This window comes from Salvelinus fontinalis, chromosome 7, assembly GCF_029448725.1.
Source record: "Salvelinus fontinalis isolate EN_2023a chromosome 7, ASM2944872v1, whole genome shotgun sequence".
NCBI classification, from domain to species: domain Eukaryota; kingdom Metazoa; phylum Chordata; class Actinopteri; order Salmoniformes; family Salmonidae; genus Salvelinus; species Salvelinus fontinalis.
In genome coordinates, this window is record NC_074671.1 from 46,480,600 (window position 1) to 46,505,423 (window position 24,824).

The window sequence follows — 24,824 nt, forward strand, 5'->3', positions numbered from 1 at the left end:
TCAGAGAGGGGGGAGACAGACGGGGGAAATTCCTTCGTGGTGCTCAAATTTCGCCAATCTAATTTTCCTATCCTCCTTTGTCTCGGTCTGAACACTGCCGTCTTTCCTCTGCCTTTGGGTCATCACCCGCTAACATGGTAAGTTTTCGGAAAAAAGGACATCTTAGTTTTCATCAATACTTAAGTTTCTTCAGTTTTGTTTTGACTGTCAAGCGGTCACTGTGTTATTTGTTTTCTCTGCAGATGTTCCGAAGTGTCCTTTTATGTCTACTAGTCGCAGTCGTTTGCTGTCATGCCGAGGTAAATGCTTTTTATTATTTAGATGTAAAAAAATATATACGCTCTAGAGGACGATTAGTCTGTTGACAAACGAATGTTTTCCTTTTTTTTCAACTGTATACTTTTTCATTATTTGGCTATTGTACATAATCCAACAGTAACGTGCTTGTCTGATTGGTCAATTTAACTTCGGACCGTCTGATGTGTGTACGTGTACACAGTAATTTAAAGAAGACAAAGAGTTCAGAAAAGAAGAGGCAGAGCCTTGCACATCTGTCCAACTTCAAAGATGCAATGTCAACGTTCACCAAACCAGTGCCTTCGAGTGCATGTTGTGTGTACATTATGTGCCAATGAAATAGCAGCCTATTCTAATTAGCTCCAAACCGTCAGTATCTCTATGAAACGTCTTTATAACACATACTTGATATGTAATATATTTTAGAGAACATTAGAAGATAATTAACGTGCTGTATGCCTGCCATTTACATCAAGCAAATCCTGATCACTGCTGTTGAATGTACTTCACTTCAGCATAGTTTTTTAGAGTTTTTTTTTTTTTTTTGGGGGGGGGGGGGGGGGGGGTAGTTTCCTGTAAACTACTTCTGATTGGTTGCCATGCAGGAACAGTTGTTCACACTTGTTTGTAGAGGTGGCCACTTTGGTCATTGACCACCAGTGTAGTGTTGTTGACATGTTGGAGGCTCTGGCTATGTTCATGGCACTTCTTAATGAACTGGTCTTGTGCTGTGGTGGCCAGAGAGGTGATTGATGGTCTCAGAGAAAATAGACCAATATAACAGACAATTGGAATTTTCTTGTTGTCACACCTCAACCACACACACACAAGCACTGCAGATAGGCAAGCGTGCACGCCCACACACACACATGCACAAACGTAGGCATGCGTGCGCACACACACACACACACACACACACACACACACACACACACACACACACACACACACACACACACACACACACACACACACACACACACACACACACACACACATACACACACTACCAGTTCCCTGCAATGAAAGACTCCAGGTGTTTTTTTTAGACTAGGTATTTGTGTGTGTGTTTTTTAACCCATCTCTACCTGTTTAAACAGCTGTGAAATACACAGCGTGGCAGCTCTTAGGTGTTGACAAACGCAGATGACAGATGTGTCAGTCTTTTCATCTACAGCCCTGGGGCCACATCTTCTATATTTGGATGTATGTGTGTGTGTGTGTGTGCCTGTGTGTGTCTATATCCTCATCTAGCTGCTCATGTACACTGAGTCAGAGAACATGCCCGAGACCTCAACATCCAAAGACATGCAGTCATGACAAGGAAGAAAGAGGAAAAGTGGTTGCTGTGTTCAATCATGTTGCTCTGTCTGTCTGGATATTCCAGTTGTTGGTTTAGATTTCTGAAGGTTCATTTCAAAGCCAGCCTCCTTTCCTACCTGTTTCCCTCCAGGTTATACAGTGGCGCAGACAGCAACGGCAATGTTGACTTTTTGAATACCATAGTAGTGAATGAGTATCATTGAATATGTTTTTTAAAAACATGCTGCTCCAAAAGCAGAAACTAGGTTAGTATTTCAGATGTCCTCATTTCAGTTGTAATCTGTTAGTGTGGACACGGAGTGTCAACATGGTCTCAGCTGTGCACAGTTTGTCCTGCTTCATCCATGCCCTCCCAGGCCCTGTTAGTTCATTCCCAGTCAGCCTGAGGGACTGAGTTATCCAACCCTGGACATGAACATGTAACGGCACTAGAGGAATACATGTCAAATCTGTCAAACTAAAAGCTGTATTTGTTGCAAAGGCCTTTGAAAAAGGATACACAGACAGGGCCATTTTCTATCGATTTCAGAATGGAAAATCAATGTGTTGTTGGAAGTAGGGCATAGCTCCATAACCTTTGACTGTTGTCTGAAAGAAAAATAGCTTTAGATACCAGCTACTGACTGGTAGCACAGTCCTTCTGTAATCTAAAAGCAAGCATTATAGGCAGTACCATGATGCCCATAATGGTGATATGAGCCATGGTGGCTGTTTGTCCTTCACCAGACTGAATTTACTGCTGTATGTCCTTTGGGCCGGTCCTACATTGAAGGCCAGGGTTCATGGTTTAGGGGTCAGAGTGGAGCAGGCTGGGATCTGACAGGCATGTGTGATGGCTGAGGAGCCAAATGCGCCTTAGACAATGAGGAGATCCAACTGCCTCTCTCTCTCTCCCTCCCTTCTTCCTTCTTGTTTTGTGAACATGGTTATTGTGTGTGTGTGTGTGTTGTGGTTGACAGGCGTGTGGTGTGGTGCAGTGCACCCATTCCCTCACTTCTGGCACTACTTCAGAGCCATCCTCAATGCCCTCAGTGGAAACGCTTGTTTGCTCTCCTACACAGAGCAGCTTGTGAAGCTCATTAAGGGACATATTTATGTTTTTCACTGTGTTTTATGCCAGTTTAAGGTTTCCCCCTCTCTTTCTTTATCTTTTGTCTCTGCCTAGTTTTCGCTCTCTCCCTGGCTGGCATGTTTCCCAGATTCATAGAGCGAGAGAGAAAAAAGGGAGAGAGAGAAGGAGACAGAGAGAAAACCAGACGATTTCTAGCCCTATTAGAGGGGGCAATTAGTCTCAAAATGTGATCTGGATGACTGAAGCTGTTGCCTGGACGGCTGATAAGGAACACAGCACAAATGAGTGCATAACCGCCAACTGATAAACACAACCTTGCAGTGCAGAAAGGCTATTTACAGCAAGGTTGTCTTGTATTAACACAATGGTCTATAGGTGTTTATAGCTGTTCATGGCAGTTTATACGTTTATTAAGTGTGCTAGCTTGGCCCTCCTCAAGAGTGTGTGATTGGAACAGTGCTCTGCTTAAGAATGCATGCCTTTTCCTAGAGTGTGTCTCCTTCTCCTCCTCCTCTAAACATCTGTCAGCCATTAGCTCACCCTCTCCGCCTGCACAGAGCAGCACAGGAACAAGCCCGTTCTGCCATGACACCACTCAGCACCAGCCAAGACTAGCCAGGAAGAGAGGGGGTAGAGGGAGATGAGTTATAGACAGAAAAAGAAGAGATTGAGACAGGAGGGAGGAAGAAAGTGGGTGGGAGAGAGAGAGAGAGTGGGATGAAGAAGTGAGAAACAAGAGTGGGAGAGAGTGATATAGGCGATGAGAGTTAGTCGAGAGACTAGCCGGGGAAAGAGGGTGGGAGGACGGGGGAGAGGAGTTGAATGGACTGAGCTTCCCAAGGATTTATGGGAGATGGTATATACAAGGCTTTTGGGTGGATGAGAGAAGCAATGTAATGACATTCACCTAGCATGAGAATGAACTTGAAACAATAAGGCTATAGGCTGATTAGGCTGTTAGAGCCCGCCTTTTTGCTCATGACATCACCTTGGCTTTTATTGGTTCAAACAGCCGTTAGGAACGAGACGCTCTATCTAAACCAATCACTTTTAATACGGTGAATGAATTAATGAATGAATCTGTAAATGAATGAATTTATGAATGAATTTGAACTTCCTCTCTCCTGAATTTGTCAGAGACCATCAAATAATGAATGCGATCCTGTGGAATGCTGTGGAATTTATAACCCCTCCAAGATCTCATGAATGAAAGCTTTTAATACATAATGCATGATGCAAATGCATCTACCAATATTCTAATTTAAATGCATGGAATTATTTAAATGCTAATTTTAGAGCGACAGACAAATAAAGAGAATAAGTTCTACAGCAGCAGCTAGGACACTGCAAATTCAGACGTGTAACCGATGTGAAACGGCTAGCTATTTAGCGCGCTAATAGCGTTTCAATCGGTGACGTCACTCGCTCTTGTCACGTTCCTGACCTGTTTTCTGTTGTTTTGTGTGTGATGGTCAGGGCGTGAGTTTTGGGTGGGCAGTCTATGTTTTCTGTTTCTATGTTGGTTTTGGGTTGCCTGGTATGGCTCTTAATTAGAGGCAGGTGTTTTGCGTTTTCCTCTAATTGAGAGTCATATTAAGGTAGGGTGTTCTCACTGTTTGTTTGTGGGTGATTGTCTTCCGTGTCAGTGTATGTGCGCACCATACGGGACTGTTTCATTGTCGTTAGGTATTTGTAGTCTGTTCCTGTTCGTGCGTTCTTCACGTTGTATGTAAGTTCGTGTCCAGGTCTGTTTACTTCGTTTTGTTGTTTTGTAAAGTATCAAGTGTTCTTCGTGTGTTTAGTTTCGTCTTGTTTATTAAAATTCATTATGTATTCACAACCCGCTGCATTTTGGTCTTTCGATCCTTCTCTCCTCTCCTCGTTTGAGGAGGAGGATTACGACACCCACAGAATCACCCACCAAACCCAGATCAAGCAGCGGGTTAACGGACAGCAACAACAGCAGCAGTGGGAAAAGGAGGATTGGACATGGGAAGAGATCCTGGACGGTAAAGGACCCTGGGCAGAGCCAGTGGAGTGTCGCCGCCCCAAAGCGGAGCTGGAGGCAGCGAAAGCGGAGAGGCGACGTTATGAGGAGGCAGCACGGAAGCAAGGCTGGAAGCCCGCAAGTACTACCCAAAAATTTCTTGGGGGGGGGGGTAAGAGGTAGTGGGCCGAGGGCAGGTAGGAGACCTGCGCCCACTTCCCAGGCTAACCGTGGAGAGCGGGAGTACGGGCAGACACCATGTTACGCAGTAGAGCGCACGGTGTCTCCTGTACGGGTGCATAGCCCAGTGTGGGTTATTCCACCTCCCCGCACTGGTAGGGCTAGATTGGGCATTGAGCCAAATGTCATGAGGCCGGCCCTACATATCTGGCCACCAGTACGTCTCCTTGGGCCGGCTTACATGGCACCAGCCTTACGCATGGTGTCCCCGGTTCGCCAACACAACACACTGGCTCCCTTGAGCACTGAGCCTGCCCAACCTTACCTGGTTGCATGCTCCCCGTAGCCCGTCCAGTGCGGGGAGGTGGAATAACCCGCACTGGACGGGCTACGGGGAGCATGCAACCAGGTAAGGTTGGGCAGGCTCAGTGCTCAAGGGAGCCAGTACGCCTACACGGTCCGGTATTTCCGGCGCTACCTCCTCGCCCCAGCCCAGTACCACCAGTGCCTACACCACGCACCAGGCTTCCAGTGCGTTTTAAGAGCCCTGTTCCTCCTCCACGCACTCTTCCTATGGTGCGTGTCTCCAGCCCAGTGCCTCCAGTTCCGGCACCACGCACTAAGCCATCTGTGCGTCTCCAGAGCCCTGTACGCACTGTTCCTTCTCCCCGCACTCGCCCGGAGGTGCGTGCCCTCAGCCCGGTACCTCCAGTTCCGGTACCACGCACCAGGCCTATAGTGCGCTTCGAGAAGTCAGTGTGCCCTGTCCCTGCTCCCCGCACTAGCCTTGAAGTGCGTGCCGTCATCCCGGTACCTCCAGTTCCGGCACCACGCACCAGGCCTACTGTGCGCCTCAGCAGGGCAGAGTCGGCCGTCTGCCCAACGCCTTCTGCACTGCCTGTCTGCCCAGCGCCGTCTGAGCCATCTGTCTGCCCAGCGCCGTCTGAGCCATCTGTCTGCCCAGCGCCGTCTGAGCCATCTGTCTGCCCAGCGCCGTCTGAGCCATCTGTCTGCCCAGCGCCGTCTGAGCCGTCCGTCTGCACAGCGCCTTCTGAGCCGTCCGTCTGCCACGAGCCATTAGAGCCGTCAGCCAGTCAGGAGCCGCTAGAGCCGTCAGCCAGTCAGGAGCTGCCAGAGACGTCAGCCAGTCAGGAGCTGCCAGAGACGCCAGCCAGTCAGGAGCTGTCAGAGCTGCCCTACAGTCATGAGCTGCCCTACAGTCATGAGCTGCCCTACAGTCATGAGCTGCCCTACAGTCATGAGCTGCCACTCAGTCCGGACCTGCCAGAGTCCCTCAGCCCGGACCTGCCAGAGTCCCTCAGCCCGGACCTGCCAGAGTCCCTCAGCCCGGACCTGCCAGAGTCCCTCAGCCCGGACCTGCCAGAGTCCCTCAGCCCGGACCTGCCAGAGTCCCTCAGCCCGGACCTGCCAGAGTCCCTCAGCCAGGACCTGCCGCCCCTTATCCCGGTGCTGCCCCTTATCCCGGTGCTGCCCCTTATCCCGGTGCTGCCCCTTATCCCGGTGCTGCCCCTTCATTTAGGTGGTTTTAGTTGGAGGGTGGTCATTGGGAGGGGGATACAGAAGCGGGGAGTGACTATGGTGGTGTGGGGACAGCGTCCGGAGCCTGAGCCACCACCGTGGTCAGATGCCCACCCAGACCCTCCCCTGGACTTTGTGCTGGTGCGCCCGGCGTTCGCACCTTGAGGGGGGGGGTTCTGTCACGTTCCTGACCTGTTTTCTGTTGTTTTGTGTGTGATGGTCAGGGCGTGAGTTTTGGGTGGGCAGTCTATGTTTTCTGTTTCTATGTTGGTTTTGGGTTGCCTGGTATGGCTCTTAATTAGAGGCAGGTGTTTTGCGTTTTCCTCTAATTGAGAGTCATATTAAGGTAGGGTGTTCTCACTGTTTGTTTGTGGGTGATTGTCTTCCGTGTCAGTGTATGTGCGCACCATACGGGACTGTTTCATTGTCGTTAGGTATTTGTAGTCTGTTCCTGTTCGTGCGTTCTTCACGTTGTATGTAAGTTCGTGTCCAGGTCTGTTTACTTCGTTTTGTTGTTTTGTAAAGTATCAAGTGTTCTTCGTGTGTTTAGTTTCGTCTTGTTTATTAAAATTCATTATGTATTCACAACCCGCTGCATTTTGGTCTTTCGATCCTTCTCTCCTCTCCGACAAAGAAATGATCAGTCTATAATTTTAATGGTAGGTTTATTTGAACAGTGAGAGACAGAATAACAACAAAAATATCCAGAAAAACGCATGTCAAAAATGTTATAAATTGATTTGCATTTTAATGAGGGAAATAAGTATTTGACCCCCTCTCAATCAGAAAGATTTCTGGCATCCCAGGTGTCTTTCATACAGGTAACGAACGGAGATTAGGAGCACACTCTTAAAGGGAGTGCTCCTAATCTCAGTTTCTTACCTGTATAAAAGATACCTGTCCACAGAAGCAATCAATCAATCAGATTCCAAACTCTCCACCATGGCCAAGACCAAAGAGCTCTCCAGGGATGTCAGGGACAAGATTGTAGACCTACACAAGGCTGGAATGGGCTACAAGACCATCGCCAAGCAGCTTGGTGAGAAGGTGACAACAGTTTCTGTGATTATTCGCAAATGGAAGAAACACAAAAGAACTGTCAATCTCCCTCAGCCTGGGGCTCCATGCAAGATCTCACCTCATGGAGTTGCAATGATCATGAGAACGGTGAGGAATCAGCCCAGAACTACACAGGAGGATCTTGTCAATGATCTCAAGGCAGCTGGAACCATAGTCATCAAGAAAACAATTGGTAACACACTACGCCGTGAAGGACTGAAATCCTGCAGCGCCCACAAGGTCCCCCTGCTCAAGAAAGCACATATACATGCCCGTCTGAAGTTTGCCAATGAACATCTGAATGATTCAGAGGACAACTGGGTGAATGTGTTGTGGTCAGATGAGACCAAAATGGAGTTCTTTGGCATCAACTCAACTTGCCGTGTTTGGAGGAGGAGGAATGCCATCCCCACCGTCAAACATGGAGGTGGAAACATTATGCTTTGGGGGTGTTTTTCTGCTAAGGGGACAGGACAACTTCACCGCATCAAAGGGACGATGGACGGGGCCATGTACCGTCAAATCTTGGGTGAAAACCTCCTTCCCTCAGCCAGGGTATTGAAAATGGGTCGTGGATGGGTATTCCAGCATGACAATGACCCAAAACACACGGCCAAGGCAACAAAGGAGTGGCTCAAGAAGAAGCACATTAAGGTCCTGGAGTGGCCTAGCCTGTCTCCAGACCTTAATCCCATAGAGAATCTGTGGAGGGAGCTGAAGGTTCGAGTTGCCAAACGTCAGCCTCGAACCCTTAATGACTTGAAGAAGATCTGCAAAGAGGAGTGGGACAAAATCCCTCCTGAGATGTGTGCAAACCTGGTGGCCAACTACAAGAAACGTCTGACCTCTGTGATTGCCAACAAGGGTTTTGCCTTGTCATGTTTTGCAGAGGCGTCAAATACTTATTTCCCTCATTAAAATGCAAATCAATTTAAAAACATTTTTGACATGCGTTTTTCTGGATTTTTTTGTTGATATTCTGTCTCTCACTGTTCAAATAAACCTACCATTAAAATTATAGACTGATCATTTCTTTGTCAGTGGGCAAGCGTACAAAATCAGCAGGGGATCAAATACTTTTTTCCCTCACTGTACATGTAGTTCAAGTTATGTGCTGTATGGAACGTAATTGCTGGAAAAATCAAGGATAATCAATGACTCAAGTAAAGGTGAAAGTCACCGAGTAAAATACTACTTAATTAAGAGTCAACAAGTATTTGGTTTTAAGCATACTTAGGTATCAAAAGTAAAATGTAATTCCTAAAATGTACTTAAGTATCAACATTAAAAGTGTAAATCATTTAAAGTTCCTTATATTATCCAACCAGACGGCATAGTAGTTTTTTTACGGCTAGCCAGGGGCAACATTATTTTGGCTACCATGGCTATGCCCCCATTAGATGACAATGCCCCCATCCACGGGGCACGAGTGGTCACTGAATGGTTTGACGAGCATGAAAACAATGTAAACCATACACCATGGCTGTCTCAGTCAACATATCTAAACCCAATTGAACACTTATGGGAGATTCTGGATTGGCGCCTAACACAGCGTTTTCCACCACCGGCAACGAAACACCAAATGGTGGAATTTCTCGTGGAAGAATGGTGTCGCATGCCTCCAATAGAGTTCCAGATACTTGTAGAATTCATGCTGAGGTGCTTTGAAACTGTTCTGGCTCTATTAAGATACTACGTTGGCAGTTACCTGTATATTCTCTCTGCAGGGAGACAAGAGGCCTTTCTTTGCTGTTTGTCCTTCTGTTTAGATGTATAAGGCCCCCTTCCCCAATAGCCACAGACATAGCCTTACATGAGACAGGGCTACGGTACAAAAACAACATTTCCTGTGCCTCCATCTCGATTCTTTTTTGGTCTGATTGCAAAGGACTAATGTGACTCATATGTTCAGTCCACTGTGGGTCCTCTGATTTGGGTCTTGGTGTGTTATGAAGTATAGACATTACACACACTCCTCTTCTGGAAGCACCTCAGAATTAAAGGTCTCAGCAGTCAGCCAGCTGGGAAGATTAGTCATAGAGTATAATCAGCCTCTACAGCCTTTTTACTGGCTTTCAAAGAAAAGTATGACATCGGCAATTACATTTTATGTCAAGTCTTTTGAAGCTTTGATGACGAAGGATCTTGAAGTTACACCTAGGGTGTGACTTTGGTTTGTCGTTGAACGGTATCTTTCCATTACTCATCCAAAGGAGTCCATGCATAAGCACACACACACACACACACACACACACACACACACACACACACACACACACACACACACACACACACACACACACACACACACACACACACACACACACACACACACACACACACACACACACACACACACACACACACACACACACACACACACAGAACAGAAAGGAGAGAGTATTTTCTTCCAATATGACATCTTAATGACCTAAATACAGTAATAGGTTATTATAACTCAAACCTTAACATTGTTGTTTATCAGTGACACTTCCTTTGTTTGAATCGAAGAAAACCGTGTTTGTTTGTTTTTGGGACTAGGTCTGTTTCTTGTCTACAGCTGGGCGCTGGAAGGTCTCTCCAAAGGGATCACTCACTGTTGTGCAGAATTGTGCACTCATTGTGTTTTGCTCACAGTCCGTCCACACTCACTTCCTGTGTTTGAGACCTACTGGTCTCTAGTAACTCTCTGTGTTGCTGGTATGAACCTCACAGAAACTCAGTGTTGGCCTTATAGTTCATTCTGTCTGTAAAATACCATTATCCAACATATATCCAATAAATTGACCTTTTGGTTGTCTGACAATGTATAGTCATTAGTCATAGTTTAGTGTAAGTCGTGGTCATCCACACTACAGTACATCCCAAACTCAATTATGGAGTTTTAGTCTTGGCACTGGTTTGAATATTTACCACCGTTGGAGAACACAGTTGCTCTCCTCACCCTGTGGAGTGACCAGACCAGGCCCGTGTTTGCTGTCTGTCTCTCTGCTAAAGTAATCACTGTTCCCTGTGTGTTCTTTCCTGCCTGGCCCCTTCTAGGCCTCTCCCTCCAAAAAAATCCAAAGCAGCTGTGAAATAAATAGCAGAAGCAGTTATACCTGTGTAGCCATTTTAGCATCTTCCCCTGAGTCACCTCAGAAGGTGCTGGTGGAGCCAGCCATTTTTTTTATTGTGAAAGCCATGTAGGCAGTGTGGTGTAGAATTGTGTACCCGTTATGTTTTGCTCACAGTCCATTCACACTCACTTCCTTTGTTTGAGCCATATGGGCAAAGATGGTGGATAAATAAACATAGTTCACTCAGGCCGTTTACCATTGGGGGAAAAGTTGTCAGTCTCCCATAGACACCAATGCAATAGCAGCTGGGTCTGGTCTAGTTAGTTCAGTGACTTTCATTGAACCAGAAAAAAAAACTGGGAAAAAAACAGCGATTGGGTGTCTCGCTTCCTTTTCCGTCTCTGTTATGGGTCTCAGTACTGGATACACCAGAGAGGAAGAGGCGATGCGTGAGCATTTACTCTGCCCAAAATCTGTCCACGAAAAATAATACCAAAAAGTGAGGGATTTTGGTATTAGGTCAATGAGAGAGTGTCGCATTTGGGGTTAACCGGAGTTAAGTTATACTCAGATAAGTAGGTCATTTAGAAACGAGGTTCCTTGGAAAACAGATGGAAGGCTCTCTCCCCAACTGATTGGTTCTTCTAGCGCTATTAAAGCCATGATTGGTTTGGTATGCCCCTGACTTACAGCTTTCTTTTTTCAGTGTCTTGACTTTGCCCTATAAAACAAGTTAGGATTGGATGGGAGAGTCACAGGTTGGACATGCTCCCAAATTCCTCATCTTGGCTCTGCAGGGGAATGTTTGCGCCCTCGTTTCCCTGAAGTGTCTTTCTTCTTGTTGTCTTCCACTCATGCTATCCATCTCCCTCTGGGCACACAGAGAGAGAAGTCAGTCCAGACCAGACCAGACACTCCAGCTGAGAATGCAAATCTGTGTGTGTGTTCAAGTCTGTGTGTGTGTGTGTGTGTTGATGTGTGTACAGCTCCTCTGTTAGACAGCTCGAAGATGAAAGTATTTTTTACCATCAGTTCTTGGCCTGTGGACCGACCCTGCCAAGTCTTCACGTGGACTAATGAAAATAACATGCCTGAGACAGGGGGTCTCGGCCTGACCTGCATATTGTACAGTGTGTGTGTGACTGCGTGCTATAGTGTGCACATACTGTACATGCCAGTGCGTGCATGTGTGGGTCAGGCCTAGGTTCAAATAGTATTCAAGAGAATTTCAAATGTTGGGTTTGATTGGGCTTGCCTAGCTCAATGGAACCAATAGAATCAAAAAACTGCAAACCCTCTTGATTGTTTAGCTTATGTATAAAAGAGTGATTATGTCTCTATAAGGAGGGATATATAGAGAGAGAGATTACACAAGGCTTCATATCTTTTGTCTGTGAAAATCTAAAAACACATGCCAGCTAAGCAGTGACATACCAGCAGATACTTATGATTGTTACTAATCATTTCCCGGGAAGTAGGGCTGTGTAGGGCTGTGCGGCCTGGCAGGAAGAGTAGCTGTGGCCGTGTGGACCCTAATGGGGATCCTAATAAAATACCCCAAAATATCAATGGTGAGAGGTCGGGGGTCACAAGGCTCAGGCAGCTGGTGCTCTCTGACCCTCAGTCATGCCTGTCATATCTGTGACACCAGGCTACAGTCTATACATGGTACCCCATTGGAGCCCCCTCATATATGCATAGAAAATATAATAACATATTGGTGCCATATGTTATATACACTACCGTTCCAAAGTTTTGGGTCACTTAGAAATGTCCTTGTTTTCCGGGAAAACATACATGAAATGAGTTGCAAAATGAATAGCAAATATAGTCAAGACGTTGACAAGGTTATAAATAATGATTTTTCATTTAAATAATATTTGTGTCCTTCAAACTTTGCTTTCGTCAGAGAATCCTCCATTTGCAGCAATTACAGCCTTGCAGACCTTTACGATTGTAGTTGTCAATTTGTTGAGGTAAACTGAGATTTCACCCCATGCTTCCTGAAGCACCTCTCACAAGTTGGATGGATGGGCAATTCTTACGTACCATACGGTCAAGCTGCTCCCACAACAGCTCAATAGGGTTGAGATTCAGTGACTGTGCTGGCCACTCTATTATAGACAGAATACCAGCTGACTGCTTCTTCACTAAATAAATCTTGCATAGTTTCATAGTTTGGAGCTGTGCTTTGGGTCATTGTCCTGTTGTAGGAGGAAATTGGCTCCAATTAAGCTCCATCCACAGGGTATGACATGGCGTTGCAAAATGGAGTGATAGCCTTCCTTCTTCAATATCCCTTTTACCCATTACAAATCTCCCACTTTACCACCACCAAAGCACTCCCAGACCATCACATTGCCTCCACCATGCTTGACAAATGGCGTCAAGCACTCCTCCAGCATCTTTTCATTTTTTCTGCATCTCACGAAGGTTCTTCTTTGTGATCCGAACACCTCAAACTTAGATTTTTCTGTCCATAACACTTTTTTCCAATATTCCTCTGTCCAGTGTCTGTGTTCTTTTGCCCATCTTATTTTTATTGTCCAGTCTGAGATATGGCTTTTTCGTTGTAACTCTGCCTAGAAGACCAGCATTCCGGAGTCGCCTCTTCACTGTTGACGTTGAGACTGGTGTTTTGCGGGTACTATTTAATGGAGCTGCCAGTTGAGGACTTGTGAGGTGTCGCTTTCTCAAACTAGAAACTCTAATGTACTTGTCCTCTTCCTCAGTTGTGCACCGTGGTCTCCCACTCCTCTTTCTTTTCTGGTTAGAGCCAGTTTGCGCTGTTCTGTGAAGGGAGTAGTACAGAGCGTTGTACGAGATCTTCAGTTTCTTGGCAATTTCTCTCATGGAATAGCCTTAATTTCACAGAACAAGAATAGACTGACGAGTTTCAGGCCATTTTGAGCCTGTAAACCCACAAATGCTGATGCTGCAGATACTCAACTACTCTTAAGAGGGCCAGTTTTATTGCTTCTTTAATCAGAACAACAGTTTTCAGCTGTGTTAACATAATTGCAGGGTTTTCTAATGCTCAATTAGCCTTTTAAAATGATAAACTTGGATTAGCTAACACAATGTGCCATTGGAACACAAGAGTGATGGTTGATGATAATGGGCCTCTGTACGCCTATGTAGATATTCCATTTTAAAAAATCAGCCGTTTCCAGCTACAATAGTCATTTACAACATTAACAATGTCTACACTGTATTTCTGATGATTTTTATGTTATTTAAATGGACAAAAAATTATCTTTTCTTTCAAAAACAAGGACATTTCTAAGTGACCCCAAACTTTTGAACGGTAGTGTATGTGTGGGTTTGTTTGTGTTCTTCAGTCACCTGGACACTCCATGACATATTATTCCAGTGTCTGTCTGTCTACCATCTGCCCTATAAAATTGTGGGTGTCTTTTGTCTGACTGCGTTGGCTGAGAGAACATGTGTCACTATGCGTGTGGGAGGGCATTTGCCGAAACATTGTTATGCTAAAGTCACTGTGGCTTAGCGGCCCTCGCTGTGAATGAAAGGTCACAGGTCAACGGGCTGTTCAGACTTCCAACTGCAACTGAGGGTCTGGAAAGCAGTCTGGGGGATTTAGATAGCAGACAAAAGGGGCAACACACTTCTCTCTCTCAATGTTGCTGTGTATGTGTTTGAGTGTAAAAATCGATATATATTGAAATGACGTAGTGTTTCTTAAAATGTAACATACTGTATATCAAGACATCTGAAACAGAACATAATTATAAGGGCACAAGGTGAGACCCAAATGCAGACACTGGAGGCAGATGGTGGAGCTCCGATTTTTATTATAACAAAGGGAGTAGGCAAAGGCAGGTCGGGGACAGGCGAGAGTTCATCAACCAGGTCAGAGTCCAAACAGTACCAGGCGATAGGCAGTCTCGAGGTCAGGCCAGGCAGGGGTCAGAAACTAGATCCGAGTCCAAAACAGCACAAGGGGATAGGCAGGCTGGTAGTCAGAACAGGCAGAGTGGTCAGGCAGGCGGGTTTGGAGTTAGGACAGGCAAGTGTCGAAACCAGGAGGACTAGAAACAGAGACTGGGGAAAAGTAGGAGCAAGGAAAACCGCTGGTTGACAAACAAGATAAACTGGCACAGAGAGACACGAAATACAGGGATATATACACCGGGGATAATAAGTGAGGGGTGGAAACAATAATGGGGTGGAAACATTCACAAGGACAGGTGAACCAGATCAGGGTGTTACAGTAATGGTATACACATTAGAAAACCCTACCGCTAGGAAGTGAAGGGCATTTCGCCATCTAGTGACAGCCTTCATGTCTGTCTGTCTGTCTGTCTGTCTGTCTGTCTGTCTGTCTGTCTGTCTGTCTGTCTGTCTGTCTGTCTGTCTGTCTGTCTCTCTGTCTGTCTGTCTGTCTGTCTGTCTGTCTGTCTGTCTTATACGCCAGTGAGTAAAATGTGGTCATTTACTTGTGATCACAGCAGAAAATTATCAATGTCAATAATATTATATTATTTTATTGATTTAATTGTGCAGTCTTTACAAATACAATGTTATCTGACTCAAGCCAAGTAGACCAGGTTCCAGTAAAATCACCCTTTTTCCAAATCTAACATTACTCAGGAGCTGTATAATAATGCATATTGCTCAAATAAACCTAAAATGATTGCATTCCGGTCAAATGTTATACCTGTAAATCTAGCTATTTTAGTCAACACTAGATGGCGATACCCACCTTCAATGAGATCGCTCTGTAGTTTACTTACGGCAGTAAAGAAGGACCCTTCCCTATTACTTATTATTGTTAATTCTTGTGAATTTCCTTAGTGTTTCCTTGTATCTTTCTGATCATGTAGATTAGAAGAATGCATGTAAGAAGTGTCATGTAATCTCAATTTCTTTGCGGGAGGAGATGTTAATTTGTGTTTATAGACATCATCACACAAGTAGAAGGCATCAGCTGTATAATCTCCCATGTCTTCTGTGTCTCTGTGTCCCTGTAGGAGGGGAAGAGCAAGTCCAAGGTGTGTGCCAATGTATTCTGTGGGGCTGGCAGGGAGTGTGCTGTGACAGAGAAAGGGGAACCTTCCTGCCTGTGCATCGAGGTGAGTCTTAGCCTATACACACACACAGGCATGCATGCACGCGCTCACACAAACACATATACACTTACGAGCATGCATGCGCGCATACACACCCACCCACACACATGCACACACACATACACCTTCCTGGCAAAAACCAAATGTCTCACTGCACAGATTGAAAACATGTGTACTCTCTCTCTCTGTCTTCAGCAATGCAAACCTCACAAGCGCTCTGTGTGTGGCAGTAATGGTAAGACGTACCGGAACCACTGTGAGCTCCACCGCGACGCCTGCCTGACCGGCCTCAAGATCCAGGTGTACCACGACGGACACTGTGAAGGTAGGGGACCCTGAAAATAATCCCTGGGTTGTCTTAAGGCATAGAAATGTATTACTAGAATGGACAAAGCCCCTCAGACCATGCACATTTCAATGAAACACATATGTACACTCAATATGACTGCTGCTCTTCCCATCACAGAGCATTACCTTGAATGGAACATCTGTTCTGGGAGTTCTATTTCTGTGTTCTAAGGAACATTCTGCAATAAAGAGGAGATTAAGCGAAGTGTTTGCAGTTGTTTTGATTGTGCTGTGATTTCTTTCAGAGAAAAAGACAGACAAAGCTGTTGCTGCTAGCCCAAGTAAGTATACTGCTCAAGGTCATGAGGCCCATTGTCTCAGAGAGGTTAATGAATAATTGATTAATAATAGCAGTATGTTCATTTTATACCATCCTTGCATGCATGTGGAAGATGTGGAAGATACACTGTTGGATATTCCTTTACACTATCACACGACAGCTATGCGCTCAAGGGAAACACACACATACACACTCACACCCAGCCCCCCTAACACACACACACACACACACACACACACACACACACACACAAACAGCAGTACTCTCACATATTTAGTTCCAGTAAAAACACGCAGTAAATATGAGCGAGTCTGTATAATCATTCAGCTGTCTGCAGTACTGACCCTCTCTACTCTCTCCCTCTCTGCCTGTGTAGTCGTGTGCTACCTGGCCAACAGGAACGAGTTGCGCAGCCGGGTCATCCAGTGGCTACAGAATGAGGTGGTCCCCGACGGCTGGTTCGCCAAGGGCTCCAACTTCTCCGACACCCTGCTCAAGTACTTCAAGGTAGGTCGGACTTGTGCGTGTTTGTGGGGTTGGGTGGGTGGGTGGTTAGGTGTGTGTGGTTGTGTGTCTGTGTGTGTGTGTGTGTGTGTGTGTGTGTGGAGAGGTAATGATACTTTCATAGTTTAACTATTGCTGTAAAATAATGGAAAACTGCAGGGGAAAGTACCGAACAGCTCACATTATTTAAAGTGGAATGGAGTTGTATTTATTTCTAGTCCTGTACTTCTAGAAAGTCCTCCTCTGTCCTCATCTTAATAAAACGGCTAAGATTACAATCCGTTAGCATGTATGGACTACTTAATGACTCCGTAAGCAGCAGAATGATACATTTCACTTGCAGCAGCTCTACTGAGACAGAATCTGTTGAAAGTTCACCGAGTTCTCCCCCTTCTGTCAGTTCGTTTTTTTTGGTTTGTTCTGTGGGCCAAGCTTCACAGCATAGAAAAGGCCCCACAGCAAGAACAGACTGTTTAACATTCTTCCCACTGCCCAGCACTTGAACACATAACAGCAGTTATGCAACAGCTCTCCTGCTCTGGCCCCCCAAAGAGTCAATATCATCTCCCACTGTTTGCCTGTGTGGTTAACACTTCTCACAGAAAGCCCATAGAGCTCTGATGGTCATCTCCACCATTTATTTTCATACTCCACAAAGCAAAAATAATCATACTAAAGAGTGGTGGAACTGCACTCCTTTAAAAAAAAAAAAAACATCTCCTGCATTCTCATAGGCTCAAAATAAAAATGTATGAATGAATATTCCTACAGGACTATGACAATGGAGACTCCCAGCTGGATTCCACTGAGTTCCTTAAGTTCCTCCAGCACAACGAAACAGCCATCAACATTACCTCATATGCCGACGAGGAGAACAACCGCCTGCTCAGGTGAGCCCCGACCACTGGCCCAGAGTCAGTAGCGCACAGTTGTCACTCGTCTGTCACGTTCCTGACCTATTTATGTTAGTTGTTATGTGTGTTAGTTGGTCAGGACGTGAGGTTGGGTGGGCATTCTATGTTTTCTGTTTCTATGTTGGTTTTGGTTTGCCTGGTATGGCTCTTGATTAGAGGCAGGTGGTTTGCGTTTTCCTCTAATCAAGAGTCATATTTAGGTAGGGCATTCTCACTGTTTGTTTGTGGGTGATTGTTTCCTGTGTCTGTATGTATGTTCGTACCACATGGGACTGTAGCGTTTGTTTCGTTTCGTTTCGATGTCGTCTGTTTCCTGTACGTAAGTTTATGTTTAGTTATGTAAGTTTATGTTCAGGTTTCGTCAACGTCGTTTTCTTGTTTTGTAGTTTGAAAGTGTTTTGTTTCGTTTCGTGTGGCCATCGTATTTATAATAAAGATGGCTTATTTCCCAAATGCTGCGTATTGGTCTGAAGATCCTTCTCTCCTCACCTCATCCGAGGATGAGGAGAGCACAAGCCATTACAGAATCACCCACCACGCTAAGACCAAGCGGCAAGGGAAAAATAAACGGAGTAAAGGACAGGAGAAAAACAAGGATTTCTGGACATGGGAACAGATAATGAATGGAGAAGGTCCCTGGGCTAAGGCAGGAGAAAATCGCCGTTCTCAGGAAGAGAGGGAGGCAGCTAAAGCCCAGGAGCGGTGGTTTAAGGAGGCAGCAAGGAGACGTGGCTGGAAGCCCGAAAAGCCATGGGAGCAGCTGGAGGCACTGGGGAGTGCAGAGGCTACCGGAGAGAGGAACCGGAGCTATGAGGGAACGCGTCTGGCACGGAAGCCCGAAAAGCCCGTAAGTAATTCCCAAAAATTTCTTGGGGGGGGGCTAGGAGGTAGTGGGCCAAGGGCAGGTAGGAGACCTGCGCCCACTTCCCAGGCTTACCGTGGAGAGCGGGAGTACGGGCAGGCGCCGTGTTACGCAGTAGAGCGCACGGTGTCTCCTGTACGAGTGCATAGCCCAGTGCGGGTTATTCCACCTCCCCGCACTGGTAGGGCTAGATTGAGTATTGAGCCAGGTGTCATGAGGCCGGCTCAACGCGTCTGGTCTCCAGTGCGTCTCCTCGGGCCGGCATACATGGCACCGGCCTTACGCATGGTTTCCCCGGTTCGCCTACATAGGCCGGTGCGGGTTATTCCACCTCCCCGCACTGGTCGGGCGACCGGGAGCATTCAACCAGGTAAGGTTGGGCGGGTTCAATGCTCAAGAGTGCCAGTACGCCTCCACGGTCCGGTATTTCCGGCACCACCTCCCCGCCCCAGCCTAGTACCTACAGTGTCTACACTACGCACTAGGCTACCAGTGCGTATCCTGAGCCCTGTTCCTCCTCCACGCACTCTCCCTGTAGTGCGTGTATCTAGCCCGGTGCCTCCAGTTCGGGCACCACGCACTAAGCCACCTGTGCGTCTTCAGAGCCCTGAACATACTGTATCTTCTCCCCCTACTAATCCTGATGTGCTTGTCCTCAGCCCGGTGTCACCAGTGCCGGTACCTCGCATCAGGGATAGAGTAGGCTTTGAGAGTACAGTGTGCCCTGTTCCTGCTCCCCGCACTAGTAGGAAGGTGCTTGTCATTAGCACGGTGCCTCCAGTTCCGGCACCACGCACCAGGTCTACAGTGCACCGTATCCGGCCAGAGCCATCCGTCTCCCCAGCGCCATCTGAGCCATCCGTCTCCCCAGCGCCATCTGAGCCATCCGTCTCCCCAGCGCCATCTGAGCCATCCGTCTCCCCAGCGCCATCTGAGCCATCCGTCTCCCCAGCGCCATCTGAGCCATCCGTCTCCCCAGCGCCATCTGAGCCATCCGTCTCCCCAGCGCCATCTGAGCCATCCGTCTCCCCAGCGCCATCTGAGCCATCCGTCTCCCCAGCGCCATCTGAGCCATCCGTCTCCCCAGCGCCGTCTGAGCCATCCGTCTGCCATGAGCCTGCAAAGCCGCCCGTCTGCCATGAGCCTGCAAAGCCGCCCGTCTGCCATGAGCCTACAGAGCCATCCGCCAGACAGGAGCCGCTAGAGCCGTCAGCCAGACAGGAGCCGCTAGAGCCGTCAGCCAGACAGGATCTGCCAGAGCCGCCAACCAGACAGGATCTGCCAGAGCCGCCAACCAGACAGGATCTGCCAGAGCCGCCAACCAGACAGGATCTGCCAGAGCCGCCAACCAGACAGGATCTGCCAGAGCCGCCAACCAGACAGGATCTGCCAGAGCCGCCAACCAGACAGGATCTGCCAGAGCCGCCAGCGAGCCATGAGCAGCCAGAGCCGTCAGAGAGCCATGAGCAGCCAGAGCCGTCAGAGAGCCATGAGCAGCCAGAGCCGTCAGCCTGCCATGAGCGTCGAGAGCCGTCAGCCTGCCATGAGCGTCGAGAGCCGTCAGCCTGCCATGAGCGTCGAGAGCCGTCAGCCTGCCATGAGCGTCGAGAGCCGTCAGCCTGCCATGAGCGTCGAGAGCCGTCAGCCTGCCATGAGCGTCGAGAGCCGTCAGCCAGCCATGAGCTTCGAGAGCCGTCAGCCTGCCATGAGCGTCGAGAGCCGTCAGCCTGCCATGAGCGTCGAGAGCCGTCAGCCAGCCATGAGCGTCGAGAGTCGTCAGTCAGCCATGAGCTGCCCTTCAGCCTAAAAAGGCTAGATACCCAGAACTGCCCATCAAGAACTGCAACGCTGCTGGGTTTTTCAACGCTCAACAGTTTCCCGTGTGGATCAAGAATGATCCACCACCCAAAGGACATCCAGCCAACTTAACACAAACTGTGGGAAGCATTGTAGTCAACAGCAACCATGTGGAATGTATTCGACACCTTGTAGAGTCTATGCACCTACGAATTGAGGCTGTTCTGAGGGCAAAAGGGGCTGGGGTGCAACTCAATAATGTTTTGTCAACGCAGTATATAGCTCCAGTGAAATGAGGGTAACAGTAGTCTGTTTTACTCTATTTCCCTCCTGTGTCTTATTGGCCCTATTGTTAATTCCCACACCTCTCCTGTTGGTCACTAGGAGCCTGTGTGTGGATGCGCTCATCGAGCTCTCAGATGAGAACACGGACTGGAAGTTGAGCTTCGATGAGTTCCTAAACTGCTTCAAGCCTGGCTTCAACCCACCAGAGAGAAGTAAGACTTACACCATATACAGTATCTTCCTGGTATGTTTTTTTTATGTCCAATGTTCAATCCTTACGTTTAAAAAAAAAAAGTGATTTGATTATTAGACCATTTTAAAAACACACCAAAAAAGACACGTTCATAAATAAAATACTGTTACCAAAGAAAATATACATGAAGATGTCCATAAACTGCTTCTCCAATCAAAATCCCAGATTACGCTTGTAGGCTATCTAAGGTTATGCGCAGAAACACATCATCGGGTCTAACGATGTGCAGGTCATCAAATCAAAAGCATTCCTTCGATATAAAGTTGTTTTTTACGAAAATGAAAACGTGTCAGTTTGTCACTTTCACAAAGTTGTAGTAATGACATGTTCAGCTTCAAACATTGGCTCGAATCTACTGTAGGATTTAAAGAAAATGTACAAATAAGGAAGAATTTTCTCCTACTGATTTCCCAAAACCCGGTCTGGTCCGTTGAGACTGCTTCGGAAGGCGCTCCCGAAAGAATTGACCACTCTCATCTCTGGGTTTGAAAACTGTGCTGTTACTGATCAACATGTAATTTCCTGTGATGTCCATTAACTTCCTGTTATCCACTTCCTGCTTCCTGTAGAGTGTGCCCTGGAGGATGAGACCTATGAGGACGGGGCAGAGACTCAGGTGGAGTGTAACCGCTGTGTCTGTGCCTGTGGGAACTGGGTCTGCACAGCTGTGACCTGCGAAGGTGAGACTAGCTGTCTCACACCTGCCGTTATAGTAGGCCCTTACTTATCTGGGTCATTGTGTGAGGGGATTTTGCGCTTAGATTAGTTATGTTCTTTCTCTCTCACTCTCTCTATTTATGTATGTTTGTTCCCTCGCTTTATCTCTCTCTTTGCTACTCTCTATCTCTGTCCATATTGGCTTGTGTCTCGCTTCCTCTGTACCCCCTCCTCTGTTTATTATTCTCTCTCTCTCTTTTTCTCTCTCTCTTTATTCCTCTCTCCCTCCCCGCAGGCACAGATAAGGTGCCTGCTGTGGAGAAGACTGAAGGTGCTGACCAGGAGATGACAGAGGAGGAGTGGACACGGAGAGTGGCTGAGCTCAACAAACATCAGGTTAGTCTTGCACCCTGAACAGCACATGACGTTTCACTGCTACTTGTTAAAGGGGCAATCTGCAGTTGCGACATCAATTTTTGGACTTAGAAATTAAGGATATGTACCCATTGATTCTTCAAGAGTATAGTTTGTAAATGCCTCATGAGCTTAGTTCAACTGTCACACTCCATCCGAACCCAACATATAAGCTTGTTTTACTCCAATGTTTGTGAGCAAAGTAAGTGTAAACAAACATTGTATCGCCTTAAAACATGGTTAAAACTATAATTCTGATATCATGGATGGTCTGTCCTTACATCCATAGCTCTGTCTATGAATTTGAGAGTTGTTACAGTACATTTCTCCAGCCCATCCCTCAGCTTTTAACCGAAACACTTGAGAAGTGTTATTGTTTCAATTGTGGATTGCCCCTTTAAGTAACAGTATAGGTCAATGAGGCTGTGTACTTATACAACACACACAGCTGAACTTAGAACTTTATGAGTCAATTACTGTAATAATCAGAGCCTATATTTGTCATAGTTTACATGCCCATGCTTCTAGGTATGTCTCACTTTTTGGCTGCATCTTTACTGTACATCAGACATAGGTTTTGCTTTATTTTTAGTACTAGGCACATTTGATTGAGCCTGCCTGAGGTGCCAGATTGGCGGGGTTTGCACATTTGGGACTATTTCATTGGTTCCATTGTGTCAGGCAAGCTCGATCAAGAGCAGCTAATGTATTTTAAAGAGGGAAAAACGATATGAAACCATGCTGTATACACTGTGTATCATAACTGTACTTGTACTACAGTAGCCAATAATCTTGTTCCTTTAACTTTTGTTAGGAAACTGTGGAGAAGATGAAAGTGAGCACTAAGGACATTTAAGAGAGAGAGAGAAAGAGAGAGAGCCCTCTTTCAGTCCCACCATCAACAAACACTATCTGGCTGAAGCTTTGGAGCTTGTACTGTTACTAAAGAAATGCATCGCTTGTTTTTAGTTTTTATATTTTACAATGTGAATTATTAAGATTTAAAAACTGTACCAATGTCTATTATAATATTATTGTGTAGAGGGGAGACTTGTGTGTACCTACAAACACAGTACTGTTATCCTATTTGAGTAACACTCCCAAGCCTTGGTAAGAATCCCCATCACCTAGTGGTGGGTTAATATTTGTATTCATTTGAGTTAATTTGTTGTTTTCGTTGTTGTTTCTGTCAGTCAAATTAGCTCATCTGTAGAAAAGAGAAGAGTGTGGGAATTGGAGCTATAAAGAAAGCACAAGTTGTAAAGAACTACTTTTCGCAGAAAATGACTTCACAGTGGCCACGTCACATACCCAACCACATCACAGAGGATTGAGATAAGCAATCCAGCGAGAAAGCATAATCAGATGCTTTGACCTTACAGGATGCTCTTCCAGACACCTGGGTATTTTATAGGGCCAGTAAATCACATGAAAGATGAACACATGGCTGAGTTGTAAATGTACCTGAATACCATTGTAAATCCATCTACAGTGCGATTACACTTTCCTGGCAGTATAGCTTCTCATATCATATCTGTAATATATACAGTAAAACCGACTGACCCATAACATCTGATGGTGCCAGGGTTCAATCTGTTAGGAAAAGGAAAATGAAGAGGGTCCGCACTCAGTCTTAGACAAGAACATGTATACCATCTCTATTTTCTTGTCTATGCACCAACAATATGACAAGAATCTATGATTAGATGTGTGCAGGGTTTCCTGCTTTTTCAAGGTAAAGCGATGATGCTAGGGTTCAACCTGTAGGCTTACGTGTCTACACTGATGAGGTAATGTTGTTCATCTATTTACAAATGGCTTTTCTATCATGAGGTTGTAGAGTTATTACGCCATAAAATGAATCTAATGCCAAAACACTAGCCTGGATACTTTTTAGGATTGTGAAGTGAAACTGAAGAATTCAGTATGGATCCAGGCTACCAAAACACATAGATGGTGCTTGTTTGTTTGTGATAACGCCTGTGTCTCCTCAAACCCAGCAATAAAGTTGATGAATTGTAGAATGTTCAGGGGGAAATATTTTGAGGATGCTGCAGATATGGACTAACTAATAGTACTAATAGTACTTGATAACACAAGTACTCCAGTGCTATGGGTCCCTCCTACTAGTTTGAAATACACAATTGTCTGGTCCCGTCTGAGACATACATCATCTGTGCATGCTTTGCCAACAGCACTGCAATCCGTTTCTTTTGGAAGCTGACGCATGTCGGTCTCTCAGGATATAGGTGCTTGGATTGGATGACTTTGTTAGGCACAAGGATTGGGAAAAACTGCCAAATCAACCACACAAAAAAACACATTTTAGATGGCATTACTTAAACCAAAGTTCAAATGCAAGATACCTGAAGTACAGTATGTGTCGTAACTTTTAGAAAGTAGGTTCACAGCTTAGACTTGAGCTTTCCTTCCTTTGTTCAGAGCTGTATGTCCTGCATGTCAATATTTGAATGTGGTGGATCTCATTTCAATGTCTTTATAATGTGTGGTATTCAGTGCCTTAAATGTTCCACTAAGACCTATGGGACATCCTGCTGTCGTTCTCTTAGAGCAATGACTGACACTATGAAACCATGCCAAATGGATGGTCTAATTGAAGTTAAAAGCCTGTGTTTCTTTTGTTTGTAATGTTTTATTGTCTCACTTTTAGAATAATACCAGCTCACGTTGTTCGCTGTTACAGTAGACTTTCAATAAAACATTTACTCCCTGTTGATTATTAACACTACTGTACTGTCAAAAAGGTATGCAAGCTTTATACATGTCAATAAATACATTTAATAGACGTACTGGAATGGTTAAGCACATTTTTACTGATACACTTTTGACTGAATGTGTGTGTTCATGCGTGTGTGCTTTGGATACTTAAGCTATAAGGTA

At 46.0% G+C, this 24,824-nt stretch overlaps 1 protein-coding gene and 1 long non-coding RNA gene across 3 annotated transcripts; one reads left to right on the forward strand and one right to left on the reverse strand.

Moving 5' to 3' along the window:
- On the forward strand, window positions 1–24,733 carry LOC129859537 (follistatin-related protein 1-like). 2 transcript variants are annotated; one of them, XM_055929414.1, is made up of 11 exons: window positions 2–137; window positions 243–299; window positions 15,511–15,612; window positions 15,805–15,934; window positions 16,203–16,238; window positions 16,614–16,744; window positions 17,513–17,631; window positions 20,699–20,811; window positions 21,422–21,532; window positions 21,805–21,905; window positions 22,738–24,733. In XM_055929414.1, the coding sequence occupies exons 1-11, from the start codon at window positions 135–137 to the stop codon at window positions 22,777–22,779; spliced, it is 945 nt and encodes a 314-aa protein (XP_055785389.1). In that variant the 5' UTR covers window positions 2–134; the 3' UTR covers window positions 22,780–24,733. The 2 variants fall into 2 exon arrangements, with proteins under 2 accessions (XP_055785390.1, XP_055785389.1); XM_055929415.1 differs by lacking the exon at window positions 16,203–16,238 and having other exon boundaries at window positions 1–137.
- Window positions 14,310–16,614, reverse strand: LOC129859538 (uncharacterized). The gene is made up of 2 exons (XR_008760188.1): window positions 16,084–16,614; window positions 14,310–15,966 (listed from the first exon to the last, which is right to left on the reverse strand). It is a non-coding gene; the product is annotated as an uncharacterized LOC129859538 (long non-coding RNA).
- Window positions 24,734–24,824: the final 91 nt, after the last annotated feature.

Coding starts and splice junctions, on each gene's coding strand:
- LOC129859537 (XM_055929414.1), top strand. Junction 15,613..15,804: donor CTTCCTGCCTGTGCATCGAG/GTGAGTCTTAGC, acceptor CTCTGTCTTCAG/CAATGCAAACCTCACAAGCG. Junction 15,935..16,202: donor CCACGACGGACACTGTGAAG/GTAGGGGACCCT, acceptor GATTTCTTTCAG/AGAAAAAGACAGACAAAGCT.